Here is a 15,575-nt window from a genome sequence, read left to right on the forward strand (position 1 = left end):
GCGTCGAGTATCGCGCGCGATCGCTCAGATAATGCCGAACAGGACTCGTATAATTCTGAATGGAAATGTACCTATGTAGATCGGTTAAACGGATGGTTGAAAGATCGCAGTTTTATTGGTCGGAGACTGGCGCTGTTGATTGCTTTTCTGTTTTTATAGCTACTTCGATTTTATTTACTTGAATACGTGTAAGTGTTCCGTGAGCGGTAACTATTTAGTTCCGCACTTTACTCGGAACGTTTCGATACCTCGATGAGATTCATTTTAAATTTAAATATCCTGACATGCGCGGCAAAGTACCTCGCAGCGTCATCTACACAGTGCGATGAGAAACTTAATGCATCTTGATGCATATATTCTGTAATACCGATGGTATGAGATATTGTAGATATATGTTGTGCCCTCTAGAGTTTGGAGCGGAAGCGATAGATAAATCTATCCTGTAATATTTAATCGGGGATCGTGAGTACTGATCGTCAGATTTTCTTAAAGATAATAAGCGATGACAGCACTTACGTCATCTAGCAGAATTTGAATGCATAATTATGGACTTATAACCCCGTCGAGCGTAGTAAAAGCCAGATAGTTCTATGCGCGGCCACAAGATGACACGATAGCGTTCCGCATAAAATTCATTTTTCTCCTATTACCGTAAATTAGTATACATATAGAGCACCGAGGAAAGGTGCGAAAGGTGTAAACACGTTTCGATTACCTTTCGCACGGGTCTGTTGTTATGTACATACTTCGCTGTGTGTGTTCGCTGTTCGTGACGCTGGGTTTCATGTGAAAGGAACCCGAACCTCTAAATACTTGGGGCCCATACGCCACTGTTACGGCATACCGTAATCATAGCCATGGCGACTACTGCTTCATCACGGGTAGACGAACTCGTGCAGGCTGTCTCACTTCACAATCCTCGAAAATTACTGTTCACGGGCTACGTTCTGCCGTCAGTGATATTACACGCCGTATGGATTTATAGTTGGATATTTGTCTACGGGATCGACGAGTATTATGACGCGGGTCTGGTGGGCATCGCGGCTATCGGTGTCTTACAAATATTCATATGCCTCTGCTGCCAGTGGTCAGTGCACATACACACCTTTCTCAATTGTAGCTCGGTGAGTTGACGATCGTTTATGATAATGATAAGTATATTAATCAAATAAATCGCACGTGCAAGCTGCGTTCTTCAATATGTTTCGCTAACGTGGCAGCCATTCGAACCGGGCTTCTGTCCATACTGGTCACGTGACTGGTTGGCGGGAAAGTTTGAATTTTCTAAATGTCAAATCATGCTGAATACGCGGTAAGGCGTTGAATGTTGTACTTTGTTCGCAGGAGAAAAGTCCATATAAAGCAAAAATAGCTAAAGTAGTTCCTACTCCCAACAATGGAAGTTCAGAGCTCGTCAAATTGCACCAATCAGAACAGCAGGAGCCATGGTTCATATTTCAAAAGACCAAGTATTATTGGAATTCGAATAAGAAAAGTTTCGAAGGCCTCCAGTTTCCAGTCAATCATTCTGTTAAACATTACTCTGAATGGAAGGGGTATATAGATGAGAAAGATATTACAAGAGCGAAAGAGAAATATGGCAACAATAAGTAAGCTTATTCCACTTCCTTTTGCGTTGTAGCAGAATCATTAATGTTCTCTATACATTTTGCGATACTATTTTTATGCAGGTTGGACATGGTAGTGCCTGAATTTAGAGAACTATTTAAAGAAAGAGCAATTGCACCATTCTTTGTTTTTCAATTATTTTGTGTAGCATTATGGTGCTTCGATAAGTATTGGTATTACAGCATCTTTACACTCGTCATGCTTATTATGTTCGAGTGTACACTCGTGCAACAGCAACTCCGAAATATGGCTGAAATTAGAAAAATGGGAAATAAACCATACACAATAATGGTTAGTATGCATTTAGTAGTAACCATAATACATTGAAGCCATATGCAATAAAATGATTTGCGTTAAAGGTTTATAGGAACAGGCGATGGCATTCAATGTTTACCGATCAGCTGGTTCCTGGTGATGTTGTATCGATAACAAGATCTCAAAACGATAATTTAGTGCCATGTGACATGTTACTTTTAAGAGGACCTTGTGTGGTCGATGAGAGTATGCTAACTGGTAAGTATCTGATAAAAGTTTTAATTTATAGTTGATGTTTCACATCTTTTTACATACTTCAATTTTAAATGAATAGGAGAGTCAGTTCCGCAAATGAAAGAACCCATAGAAGACATTGATGGAAATAGACAATTGGATATAGAAGGTGATGACAAGCTCCATGTACTTTTTGGAGGCACAAAAGTGGTGCAACACACTCCACCTAGTAAAAGTGTGTCTGGCCTTAAAGGTATTTAAATAAGGGACGATAAACCACACTTGTAAATGTTATCATTTATAATAAATACGTGTCTAATACTTTAGCTCCCGATAACGGCTGCGTGGCCTATGTTTTACGTACCGGATTTTCAACGTCACAGGGTAAACTTTTGAGGACAATATTATTCGGGGTTAAACGCGTTACAGCTAACAATTTGGAAACGTTTGGTTTTATCCTATTTTTACTGGTCTTCGCGGTTGCTGCGGCATCCTATGTGTGGATTAAAGGTAGACAGCATGTCAGTGCGAAAATTTGCGAGATTGTATTATTAGGCTATTAATAACTTAACGATTCTCAGGGAGTGAGGATCCCACGAGAAATAGATATAAATTGTTCTTGGAATGTACGCTTATTTTAACATCGGTTATTCCTCCGGAATTGCCTATCGAGCTATCATTGGCTGTTAATACTTCGTTATTAGCTTTATCAAAACTAGGTACGTATAAAATATAATACATAAGTATAATTATAGTTACATATATTTTTTAATGATTCAATATTGCATATCATTTTATAGGTGTATTTTGCACCGAACCTTTTAGAATCCCGTTTGCTGGAAAGGTTGAAATATGTTGCTTCGATAAAACTGGTACTTTGACCAGTGATAACTTAATCGTCGAGGGTATAGCTGGAATTGAGTAAGATTGAAATAGAAATTTCAAAGTACTCTGTTAAATTTACTATTTATATTAATGAGCTATGTGTTAATTTAGAGGAAAACCAGATGTTATGCAGCTTTCTGATGCACCTATAGAAAGCATTCAAGTTCTCGCAACGTGCCATTCTCTTGTGCAATTAGATGATGGAATTGTGGGAGATCCTCTTGAAAAAGCTACATTGAAAGCTATTAAATGGAACCTTACAAAAAGTGTGTTACGATTTTATTACATCTTATATAATAACTAATGACACTCTAACAATTATTAATTTTATGTTAGCTGATTCTATGATACCAAAAAAAGGACAATCGCCTGTCTTAAAGATAATGCAGAGACACCATTTCTCCTCAGCGTTAAAACGTATGTCAGTTGTAGCCGGGTACATAATGCCAGGATCATCGGAAACCAATTACATGACTACTGTAAAAGGTGCCCCAGAAGTTATTAAGAATATGGTATGTAGCAAATTGCAAATAATTTTTTTGCTCATACAATAATAAATGTTTTCATGCTTTCCTCAGTTGTCATCAGTGCCGGAAAATTATGAATCGACATATTTGTCACTTTCGCGTCGCGGAGCGAGAGTACTTGCTTTAGGATATCGAAAACTCTCTAGTCCTTTGTCGTCGCAAGACTTAAGAGAACTGACGCGAGAAGATTTGGAGAAGAATCTCACTTTTGCTGGATTCGTAATTATAAGTTGCCCTCTTAAACCTGACTCTAAAGCTGTTATTAAGGAAATCGTGAATGCTTCACATTCGGTAATTTAACATTTAATTAACAATTAAATCTTCCCAATTATTTATCTTATAGATTTAATATATAAGATAATGTTTGTTTCCTATGCAGGTTGTTATGATTACTGGTGATAACCCTCTGACAGCCTGCCACGTTAGTCGTGAATTACATTTTACGAAGAAACCAGTTACGCTTATATTGACTGCTAACGATGGAGAGTGGATATGGGAAAGCGTGGATAGGCAATTGAATTTACCTCTGGAAACGAAGAACGTTTCACGGGGTAATGAAATATGGCGAGAGTACGCGCTTTGTGTAACGGGAGAGGTAAGTTCGTTTAACATTAATTTACTATTAATATTTAACATACTTTTGTATCGTTCTTAGGGCTTAGCATACTTGAAAGATAACGAACGAGACCTACTTCGCAAATTGTTACCTCACATCGTAATTTTTGCAAGGTGCGAACCGAAACAGAAAGAATTTATAATTGTCTCGTTAAAAAACCTGGGATATACAACTTTGATGTGTGGAGATGGTACTAATGATGTAGGTGCTTTGAAACATGCTCAAGTGGGTCAGTAGAAATTTATTGACCGGTTACTCGTTACTAATTAATTCATACATATTATAGTTAATTAATCTTTTTAGGTGTTGCCATTTTGTCGAGTTTACCGGAAAGAGCATCTGCAGAGAAGCAAGATAATGTGAAGAGTGAACACACGATCTCAAATTCAATAGCAAACGGTCCAAGAAATAATCCAAGAGTTTCGGCTAATACTAAAACAAGGATACAGAAGATATTAAAAGAACTGGAAGAGCAATCTGTTATAGTCAAGTTGGGAGATGCGTCAATCGCTGCGCCTTTCACCAGCAAAATGTCATCGATTCAATGCAGTAAGTTTTATAGAAGAAAATCCATAGGAATTTCGATATGACGCATTACATTTGTCTATGTGTGATTGCAGTATGCCACGTTATTAAACAAGGGCGATGCACTTTGGTTACCACCTTGCAGATGTTCAAAATCTTAGCACTAAACGCGTTAGGGCTCGCATACAGTCAATCTGTACTCTATTTAGACGGGATAAAGTTCAGCGACGCACAAGCTACGTTACAGGGTGTACTTCTAGCCACTTGCTTCCTATTTATATCGAGGTCGAAACCACTGAAAACTTTGTCTAAACAACGACCTCTTCCGAACATTTTTAATTTGTACACCATTGTCACTGTACTACTTCAATTTGCCGTACATTTTGTTTCTCTTGTATACTTGGTAAGAGAAGCTACTCTATTATCTCCAAAGTAAGTAAAACGGTGACAAAAATTATATAGATGTGCAAAAAGCAATTGACCTAACCGATTAATTTTTATATAATAAGGAGTGATAAGTTAGCGGCTATACTAGCTCCAAGTAATGCATCTAATGCAAGTATGGCTCTAAACGCAAGTTATACCGATGAAGAAGATACTTTCGAACCAAATCTATTAAACAGTACCGTCTATATTATCGCCATGGCAATTCAAATTTCCACTTTTGCAATTAATTATCGGGTAATGTATCTAGTTGAATTATATATACATTAATGAAGATTGCATATATTGTAATGTGACATTATTCTATTAAACAGGGTCATCCATACATGGAAAGTTTATTGCAGAATAAGTCTTTATTATACAGTCTTATAGCCAATGCTGCAGTTATATTGGGATTAGCATGTGGATTTTTGCCTGAATTAGCAACACAATTTGAAATCGTAGACTTTCCAAATGATGTAAGTAAATATAGAGAAAGTCTACAGTTAATATTTATATAGATCTTTTATATACTTATTTGTGTAATATTTTCTATTTTTAGTTTCGCAGTCTCTTAGTTCAAATATTAATAGCAGACTTTATCCTCGCATACATAGTTGACAGAGTCTGCTTATGGCTTTTCGGAGAAGGAAGACATCAAAAACTGTGATTAGTACACAATTTCAATACTCCACTCCTAACTTCAAAAGTGCGTGAAAAATTAAGTATATTACTGTGTTTTCTTGTTTCACAGAGAACAAATTAATTTTGTTCAATATTTCTTTCCTCGTATAAATTTTATTAACTATGTTATTGACTTTTGTATAGGACACAATGCTTTTAAAAGACTGACCAATGTACAATTGAGAAGTCACAATTTAAAGAAATTCACGTTGTTGACGATTTTATATTAATAATGGCCATGATCGTGTACTATAGAAAAATTTAATGATAATTCTTTGTGGAATAAGGAAACAAAAAAGAAATGAAATATATGTATACACATGTATGTACATGAGTATGTGGTATGTATGTTTTAATGAGTGTAAGTATTCCCACACAAAGTGAAATAGTAAAAAGAGCATGCAATGTGAGTGTGTACAGATAAGTAAATAATACATAATGTCTCGTAATTATTACATATAACCATTGTTTAAGAACAATGTAAGTGTACCTTGAAAATCTGATTTATGAATATTTATAACACAAGCTCCTTATATGATGAATGTATAAAACGAATTTTGTTTTCTGTTGTAGAACAAGAATACTGAAATTTATGCTAGGGTCTTGCATACAGAGTGTTATGACTATTTATTGTACTAAAGATTGTTCTATTCCAGTGAAAACTGTTAACTTATCATTTGAATTTCATACAATTATAGTTCTTTTCTTTCAAGCAACTCCTTGCAGATTGTCACAAAACATTCACTTGATTTAAAAACGTTTAAACAAATCGCATAAGATCAAGCGGTAAATCTATGTTAAGTTACACTTAAATTCCTGGCTTTGTGTCTTTTGTTTACTTTTATATTAGTTTCATGTACAATAGAATGAAATTTAGACTAATAATAGAAAGTAGCTATTTTGATTACACATTCCAATTTTGTTGAAACCTTACATTTAACGATTTGCTTGTAAATAACATACTTATATTTGTTTACTAAAAGAATTTCTGTTCCTATTTAGTCGACAATTAAATATTAATGTATACACATTAAGATATTGGACATGGTTAATAAATGCGTATACTTTGGTCTATACTGCCATTATTGCAACAAATATGTTTTATGTTCTGAAAAAACTATTCAAAATCCAGCAACATTGTATCTACCGTGCAGTGATACAAATGTTCAAGCCATTGTATTGTTAAATCGAAAGTCCTAAACAAAAGCTAATTGTATATTGTTGCCTTACGAGTATTTGTAATTATCTATAATGATTATGATAAAATAATTTGTTGTAAACATGATATACATCACCTCTTATATTATTTTAATTTCCCTAGATTGTTTTAAGTAACTGTACACTTTTATTCTACGCCTAATATCTATTCCACATCGTCAATCGAATATTTATATTTACGACATGGAAACACCACACGAGACAAAGGATTAGGACACGCACATGTCGCTTATGGAACATTTAGTGAGGTTATCATTCTAATTTAAAGTAACAGGAACAGTTTATATGCACCAAATGCATGCTTACCTAACACAACTTCATTAACGCTCAACGAGGCATTAAAAATGTCCACACGATACTTCTCTGTTCTGATTCAATTACCGTATTTAGCAACACTTCCTGATGTCCTCGACATTCGCGGTCTTATTTTCACTTCCCTCTTTCCTACAGTCAGAGATACTACTTCACTTCGCCAGGATTTAAGAAGACTCCAAATATTGATGCAAAGATACATCATCAAACGCGAACGAAAAGTTGGACGAGTTATGCTTAGATTAAGGAAACCGGTTGTATCGCGTCGAGCCCTCGAACTTCCCGACAGTCGGTCGTTAGTCACGGTGCAAAGTTATTCGTTACGTTGCACTCCTCCTCCGAGTTTAGTCAGATCCACCGTGTTGTTTCCTAGCATACTTTTTAAAAATATTTCGATCGTGCGGAATTTTTAGGTCACGTTCACCGCTGAGAACGCGTACGTCCACGTCTCGCAACGAACAACTGTCTTTTCTGTTCGCGATCTACGCGGCCGTTCCCGATGTTTTGTGTCACTCGATTCGCGTCGATGGGATCTGTTCGATCGGTTTGATCGATATCAACGAAGTTTTTACTACAGCGTGCGAATCGAAACATGAGTAGAAGTGTGCTCGCGTAAAAAACCGGCGACACTCTGACAATTTATTCAGTTGTCTCAAAGGAATTGTTACGTGGACGGATAAGTGTCAATTTGAAATATTTACGAAGGAAGTAAACATACTCTTCGCTACAGCGTGTTGTGAATATTTTCTGTGTATCGTGTATGCAGAGTTTACCGTGTCACTGTCCATTCATATCCTGTTGCTCGATGTAACTATTTAAATTGCACTCGTACAGTTTAACAAGCGTCGTATACATATTCTGATTTTGCGGAGCTACAATAGATTTCAGTGTGATTCTTTCATAATTGGAAATCAATCTTGGTTTGATTTAAATTTAACTACGTCAATTTGAATATAGGTCGACAGGACTCGCAGAACATGCACACATAAATATACACTTTTCGCATGCGATTTCTATAACAGAAAGTTATCGTATTATCGAAAGTACGTTCCATTCCAATAGAAGAGAAGGAAAAAAAGATCAATCGCTTCCTTGGCTTGCTCTCTAGAAGTAAATTGCTTCGAGGAGAGTAACTATTGAATAAGAAGCTAGGAGGGAGAAGACGAGAGTCATCACAGAAGAACGAACAACACAAGGTTTGCAATATCGCTACTGTACAACTGAAGGAAGTTACCTGTTTTCACACATATGTATGCTCGCCGATCGTGAATCAAAAGCAAGGTGTTTGTGACAGAAATGTAATTGATATTACCTTTAAACGTAAACGGATTATGCTCGTGATATTCTCACCTAGCGAAGAGGAGACCAAAATTTAAACATCCAAAGCGGCTACGAGTGGGTTGTTCATCGTGTTACTAATTATAAACAGACTATTTATAAAACTGAACAGGTAGTACGCGTTTATCAGCAATCGGTCCCTACAACTTTCGCTAATCGTTCATTTCAGTCGGTAATATCATTTAGTTGTCTCCACCACGTATGTATGTTTCCTTTTTTTGTTAAATTGCATGTAATTGCATGTGCGAAACAACGGAAGAATGCGGTCGAACGTTATCAGAACTTGTTAACAGGCTATATGTAGCGTAGTATTTAGATCTGTACTTTCTTTAACACAGTTCGCTATACTAACGTATCTAATTAGTAAATTGATCTTGAATTTCAAACACATTCAACGTGAAAACTGTTTTCTTGATTATTTACTAAATAATGGGGAATTATGTCATCGTGGAAAAAAGAGTCATCGAGGAATGGTTAGAGAGTCTCATTTTAAAGAAAAAGGCACAAACACTTACGATACTGACTCATCAAATTTGCGGGAATGGTTTACGATACATGGCTGTAGACCGCATTCCTAAAATTGCTTGCATTAATTTCTTCTACGTCTTTCACTTTGTTCTTCAACGATCTACTGACCTGTGTCCATTCGTATTACCCGGTAACGTAGTACATAGTCCGCTTTCTCGCAGCAAAATTTAATTTCTGCATAGTTCCGACATCTGTGAAGACTTGGCGGAACTAACGCGCGCGGCGCGATGTTCTAAAATGTGTAATGTTGCGTAACTGTTATTTAACTGCTTTAATAAATGCAATTGCAACAGTTCCATGAATGTTTTCATCGAACAATTGCTTCTTCGTTCTAAGAATCGTATCGTCGTGGAAACATTACAGTAATTTACAGCATTTTCAATCCGATAACAATGAATACAAGATCCAGTCCAATGTATATTCCCAGAATGAATATTAAAAAGTTGGTCTTATACAAAGATTGAGAAGTAAATAACTTGCTTCGCTGTTGTGCTCGGAAAGTGCAACGTTTAATAAGTTTAACAAGCTTTATTGGAACACTAACAGCTGCTAGTCGTATCAGGGTCGTGTGTCAATTACTAATTAGAAATACACGCGTATTTGATGTGACTGTTGAACAGAATAATTCCACAAATTCGTTGCGAACTGATAACTTTTATCAGTATCTTAAATTTCATTAACACCAGTAATTTCATTTTACCAACTATAATCCTCATCCAATATCTGTTTAAGACTGTCGTAAAAGATACAGTTTATAACGCGTATATTCAATAACGATACCGAAACGGGCTACAGTATCGTTGCATTAATAGTAACAGTTACTTTTTTCCTCGTTATAAGTCAAATAGCGAAAATCTCCGAAAGATCCATTATGCGTATCGTTGCAAGAGCCGTTAAGCTTTCATCCGTGTTACTTGACTTCCATTACGCCTATTATCGGTGTTATCAAGCGAATCTGGCTTCATAAATCAGGTTTTCGCTCGTTTCCAGCTTCCCAGGGCCAGAATGCTGGAAACAGAGGAGAGAGGATACTTTCATTGGGCAGATTGGCTGGTGTTCGGTCTGATGCTCGCCGTATCTGCCGCCGCAGGATTATGGCATTACAAGAGAGCGCAGAAGTCGAGCACGGAAGATTATCTCTTAGGAGGAAAGAGCATGGCCCTCTTTCCCGTCTCCGCTTCCCTGGTCGCCAGGTAGTTCTCTTTTCATATCATGTTTTTTTTTTTACTGCCAACCAATTAAATCTTTGGAAACGTCGAAGAGATACTCCTGCGTTTCTTTCCAGTTTCATATCCGGCGTGACGATCCTTGGAACACCCGCGGAAATATACAATTTCGGGACTCAATACTGGATCACTGTTATTTCCATCTTCTTCTGCGGCCTCGTGGTGGCTCTCGTCTACGCTCCAGTCTTCGTCGCGCTGGGATTAAATTCTGTTTACGAGGTATATACACACATACTTGCTGTAGAAACGTAAGAGCCAAGTTGAAGTGACGTGCATAGTCCCTCCTTCCTTTTTTTTCGCAACTTTGTTACAGTACTTGGAGATAAGATTCAATCGCGGCGTAAGGACCCTCATATCGTTCATCTTCGTCATTGACGTGGTAAGCACAAAGCGGTGTCGACGAACTGTAAGCACGGCGCAATGGTTTATCTAGATTTCGTGGGCGTAAAACTCGCGCTACACGAGGGACAGATTCGAATCTTTGGCAACGGTAATTCATCATTAGGTTTAATTCGACGGAAGATTATTTGCGACGAAGCAACGTCACGCCACGTTATAGGAACATGAAACTATAACGTGCTTCTCTTTTATCAAACGATTTGACAGAGTTCGCGTGCAAACGTCGTTCGCAAGACTGATCCGAAATTTATTTTCGCGATTTCAGAGTTTAAACATCTCCTTTTTTTTTTAAATGGCTGTTTTGGCACTGTTGCTTTTAGGTTCTTTACCAAGCCATCGTGGTCTACGTTCCAGCGTTGGCTCTAAATCAAGGTATTACCTAGCCATTTTCAGTTGTATGGTAGAAAATTATTAATCAGGTACTATTACAATTTCTCCGATTAATTACAGTGAGCGGCTTCAATGTACATTTGATTGGAATCGTTGTATGCCTCATATGCGTGTTCTACACTGTTCTGGTAAGTTTGCGTTTGCAAAATTCATTTGGATATTCGTGTAATCGACCGATCGCAGAATAAAATTGAACAGCTCATTTGAAATGTCTTCTCTTAGTCGTTTCTGTTTTCTCGGATAAGATAAGTTGGTTTGTGCAGTTCTGCTCAACGTTATTCACTAGAGAGCCATTAATTTGCATTATCTGTATATTCATAATGTTCGGGTCTGTATTATTTTCAAGTATTCGCGATTCTACGTCTAAATATTCGACGCATAGAGAACTACGTGTATCATCGCACAAAAATGGTGGAGTCACGTATTTGAAGTTAAAAATACTGAGTTTAGGCGAGGCAAGGACACATATTCTACGAGTTATAAAACTTGTACATCTACACAATGCTCCGCGCGCAAACATTTTTTTACCATCCTACTTTTCCCTTAATAATAAAGGAAGTCCGTCGGAGCTTCGCTCCTGGCTAGAATTTTTTATAATTTCCCTACAACAGGTAAAAATTCTGCGAACAAGAATGACTTCGGCTCAGTGATATCGTTAAATCACCATACAATGACCGGGCGCGACTTTGAAATGAGCATAAATGACCTTGAATGACCCTTCCGCCAGTGATCCGCAAATGTCAACGATACGTCCGTGACGCAGAACAAATGCTCGCTCTCCACTTGCATTCCTCCTTAACAACTGTGTATCATACTTTCCGTTCGCATTGTGCGTCCACAAAGGGTAATAAATGCTAATCATCGCGAGCATCCCGGTGGACCGCGAAGCTGTAATAACGATCCGCCATAATGGCGGGCTAAGATCGTTGAACGCGTTTTATTAGGAGAACGTGATCGCGCGTCGGGCGGTCGTGACGAGGCGGATTCGTGGCGCACGGTTTGAGAAGGCTAACGAGAGGCATCGCCGCGTCGGAGTAGACGAAAACCAGCCGTGGGACGGAACGGGAGCCGGCGTCGCCGTCCGGGATGACTTGGCCCCGGGTATATGCGAGCTAATTTTCGAAGGGCGGCCCCGTTCAGCGAATTCTCTCGGGGATAGCTGGAGTTCCTCGGACGGGAGGACGTTGGGTGGCTGGTAGGAAACAATTTTCGGTGGACAATGCCGCGAAGAATCTCTCACGCGGACCAGGGCTACTGGAAATGTTTATGGACGGAAACTGAAAGCCCGACAATGGCCCGGCGGAAACAATGGCGCGGGGCCACGTCGAGTGCTCGTTCCGCGTGCTAGCACGCCGGATCACAAAGCCAGCGCCGAAGTGATTAATCGCATGCCCGCGCGCCTGTAATTATCCAAGCAATTTGTTGTAGCCCGCGAATTAATGAAAATTTATCGCGGCCCAGTGACTCTTTGGAAAATTTGTTTATTATCGCCGGACGCGCACTCCGCGAGCACGTCTACAAGCGTGTCTCCCTTTGCTTAACGATCCTGTATGCCCGAAACTGCGGTTTTGCTATCCCGTGTGCTTTCCAACGGGTTCTTTCATCGTGTTTATGGCTCTTGCCGGTTGAATGGTATCGAAACGTGGGGCAGTAACGAGTGGAAGTTGTTTGGTAATACTGCGGGAAGTTCGTGTAACGAGTTCAACACTTTTTCTAGCTTTATCTGTAATTGTAGATGAGATACTCGAACGTAGATTGGATTAAATAGAGAATTTGGCTGTTAGGGTGGTATCAGAGCGGTGGTTTGGACGGACGCGCTTCAGGTTGCGGTCATGATCGTCGCTGTTCTGACGGTTAGCGCCCTGGGCACTTATCAAATTGGTACCGCTGAAATATGGAGGAGGGCCAAAGAAGTAAATCGGATTGAGTTTTTCAAGTAAGGAATACTCTATAATATGGTGTGAATACTCCATTATCTGACATAAGTTTTGTTCTCCCAGCTTTGATCCATCACCTTATACAAGGCACACTGTATGGACCGTCTTAATTGGTTCGTGGCTCTACAGTACCGCTTACATAGCCGTGAATCAGACGATGGTTCAACGGTACAGATCGTTGAAAGATCTGAAAACGTCTAAACTGTACGTGAGTACATACGATACCATTTATCATACACGTACGTGTAAAATAAAGTAGTACGTTATGCGTTTTCCATTGCCTATATGATTTCAGATCTTTGGGTATATTCACTATCTGTATTATGTTATTCATTTCGTTGTGCTGCTGGACTGGTTTGGTTCTCATAGCTTGGTGGTTTCCGCCTAAGTGCGACCCCAGAGCTTCTGGTCTGATCACCGCCGACGATCAATTACTGCCCGCTTACGTAATGGAAATCGCAAAAAATTTACACGGTGTACCGGGTCTCTTCATTGCTGGAATCTTTGGAGCAGCTCTCAGGTATTGAAGTGAAGAAAGAAATGACAATTGTTTTAGCAAATTTTTGCAATGTAAATGAACGTTTGCGTGCAGTACTCTTTCCGTGGGCTTCAATTCGACATCGGTGGTGCTTCTCGAAGATTTCGTGAAGGGTTGCTTTGGCTTGAAGCTAAGCGACCGATGCTCCTTTATCTTTGTAAAATGCGTGGTTGTTATGCTTGGTTCTATAGCTCTGGGCTTGATGTTCTTGGTTGAAAAATTGGGTGGAGTCTTAGTTGTAAGCATTTTTTTTATCAGTTACCATTCATGTAAACTAAATATCTATTGGTAACATCTTTCTGTTATATCATTTCATGCAGATAACCGGAAGTCTAGCAGCCATTGCTGCAGGTACTTCTTTCGGAGTCTTCACGTTAGGTATACTTGTTCCGTGGGCCAATTCCAAGGTAAAACTTGTTTCTTCTTAATTCAACGTATGGTTCGATAATTTTTTATTTTTTAATCAGGGCGCGTTTATGGGAGCCATCGTTGGATTCGTGATCGCTGGCTGGGCGAGTTTAGGCGCAAATTGGTCTATCGGCGCCGGGTTGCTGGTCGCTAAGAAACTTCCGGTGCCCCTTTCTCATTGTCCAAGCAATATCTCTCAGAGTTTCCTAAAGCAGTTTGATTATCCAAAGTAAGCCAACTCCACCCTCGAATTATTAAGTCTTTCCTAATCCATTCAGTGTTAAGTGGCTATTAGGATCGCCAGTTTCGAGATCAAGATTCCGCGTATCAGTAGTGATAGAATGAGATATTTCTTTTTTTAGCGAGGACGATGTGTTTCCTCTCTATCGATTATCGTACCATTGGTTCACCGGTTTGGGTACGATAATCGTCATTATCGTGGGAGCTTTCATTAGTTGGTGGACTGGACCTACGAATCCTTCATCTATCGACAAAAGATTGCTCTCACCAATAATTCACCCGTAAGTTAATATCAATACCTACTACTTCACGATGAAAACAGTTGAATGCAAAATTCATCATTGTATTACAGATTCTTGCCCAAGCCTAAGTATGAGAATGCTGTTAATTCTGAGGGTACCGGTGGGCATAGCGAAATAGCGACAACAGCAAGTCTTTTATTATTTGACTTGAAAAAGAAAAGGGTAATTATCGTGGAACCAGTATTAAGTATATCATTACTTAATAATTCTTTCCTTCCTTTGTTGCAGAGGAATCAAAATTTCCCTAACGGCATCGCAACATAGTCCACGCATCGGATTTCAATAGTCTATTGAATGTTTCCCAACGGCAAAACTACACCATTGCTATTCTATTCGAGGAACACAGATCTGGAGAGTTCGAACTCGAGAGCAAAACTCTCGAGGTTTCATATCGTGTCGGATGTTTGTAAAATTTTACACACATTCAACCGTTTTTCGCTGTTAATTTAGACTCGAACGCGATTGTAGATAGTAATGTTCACACTTTACTCAACAGTGCTGTTGTAGATCGACTGACAAGTCGTAGACCGACTTACTCGAGTAAAGACAATAAATACGTTTTCAACCGTTCATTTTTCCATGGAGGTACGCGATTATTGTGCTAAAATTTATGTATTATTTTCTAATTTTCTTCAGATGTAGAGAATAAACTTTTATATTTTATTTAACGAACCACGCGCGTCAGATCATTAATCTAATACAATTTCTTACACACTACGTCCCAATTATGGAGATTGCTATCTCTAAACGATTACTCGCAATTAGAACGACGTAAAATCGTCACATGAACGCGGTCGTATACGCAAAGAGAATCGTTGGGCGCGCGAAAGGATGGGTTTTGGCGTTTCTATCAACCAGCTTGGGGTCCGGTTGCTCCTCGCGCCGAGTTCTCTAACTGAGTTTGTTCGGTTTTCAAGCTTTGGTGATTCCCGGCGGTGTCCGCCGTGCAGAAGGCGAACAC

At 38.9% G+C, this 15,575-nt stretch overlaps 2 protein-coding genes across 4 annotated transcripts; both read left to right on the plus strand.

The window, feature by feature from the left end:
* Window positions 1-857: 857 nt before the first annotated feature.
* Window positions 858-7,061, plus strand: LOC143425112 (endoplasmic reticulum transmembrane helix translocase). Of its 2 annotated transcripts, XM_076897623.1 has the most exons (19): window positions 858-1,124; window positions 1,345-1,610; window positions 1,692-1,920; window positions 1,989-2,142; window positions 2,219-2,371; window positions 2,446-2,628; window positions 2,700-2,837; window positions 2,919-3,039; window positions 3,115-3,269; window positions 3,340-3,515; window positions 3,582-3,821; window positions 3,910-4,125; window positions 4,186-4,375; window positions 4,450-4,695; window positions 4,767-5,103; window positions 5,181-5,352; window positions 5,430-5,573; window positions 5,657-5,803; window positions 5,923-7,061. In XM_076897623.1, exons 1-18 carry the CDS (start codon window positions 858-860, stop codon window positions 5,762-5,764), a joined length of 3,495 nt encoding a protein of 1,164 aa, XP_076753738.1. In that variant the 3' UTR covers window positions 5,765-5,803; window positions 5,923-7,061. The 2 variants fall into 2 exon arrangements, with proteins under 2 accessions (XP_076753738.1, XP_076753737.1); XM_076897622.1 differs by having other exon boundaries at window positions 5,657-7,061.
* A 1,270-nt stretch (window positions 7,062-8,331) lies between these two features.
* Window positions 8,332-15,287, plus strand: LOC143425116 (sodium-coupled monocarboxylate transporter 1). 2 transcript variants are annotated; one of them, XM_076897634.1, is made up of 15 exons: window positions 8,332-8,758; window positions 10,165-10,367; window positions 10,460-10,619; window positions 10,714-10,779; window positions 11,120-11,171; window positions 11,250-11,317; window positions 12,974-13,125; window positions 13,190-13,330; window positions 13,422-13,646; window positions 13,719-13,902; window positions 13,985-14,071; window positions 14,132-14,301; window positions 14,435-14,593; window positions 14,665-14,776; window positions 14,843-15,287. In XM_076897634.1, the coding sequence occupies exons 2-15, from the start codon at window positions 10,180-10,182 to the stop codon at window positions 14,876-14,878; spliced, it is 1,800 nt and encodes a 599-aa protein (XP_076753749.1). In that variant the 5' UTR covers window positions 8,332-8,758; window positions 10,165-10,179; the 3' UTR covers window positions 14,879-15,287. The 2 variants fall into 2 exon arrangements, with proteins under 2 accessions (XP_076753749.1, XP_076753748.1); XM_076897633.1 differs by having other exon boundaries at window positions 8,334-8,504.
* The last annotated feature ends 288 nt before the right edge of the window (window positions 15,288-15,575 follow it).

Source organism: Xylocopa sonorina, chromosome 7, assembly GCF_050948175.1.
Source record: "Xylocopa sonorina isolate GNS202 chromosome 7, iyXylSono1_principal, whole genome shotgun sequence".
In the NCBI taxonomy this organism is placed as follows: Eukaryota; Metazoa; Arthropoda; class Insecta; order Hymenoptera; family Apidae; genus Xylocopa; species Xylocopa sonorina.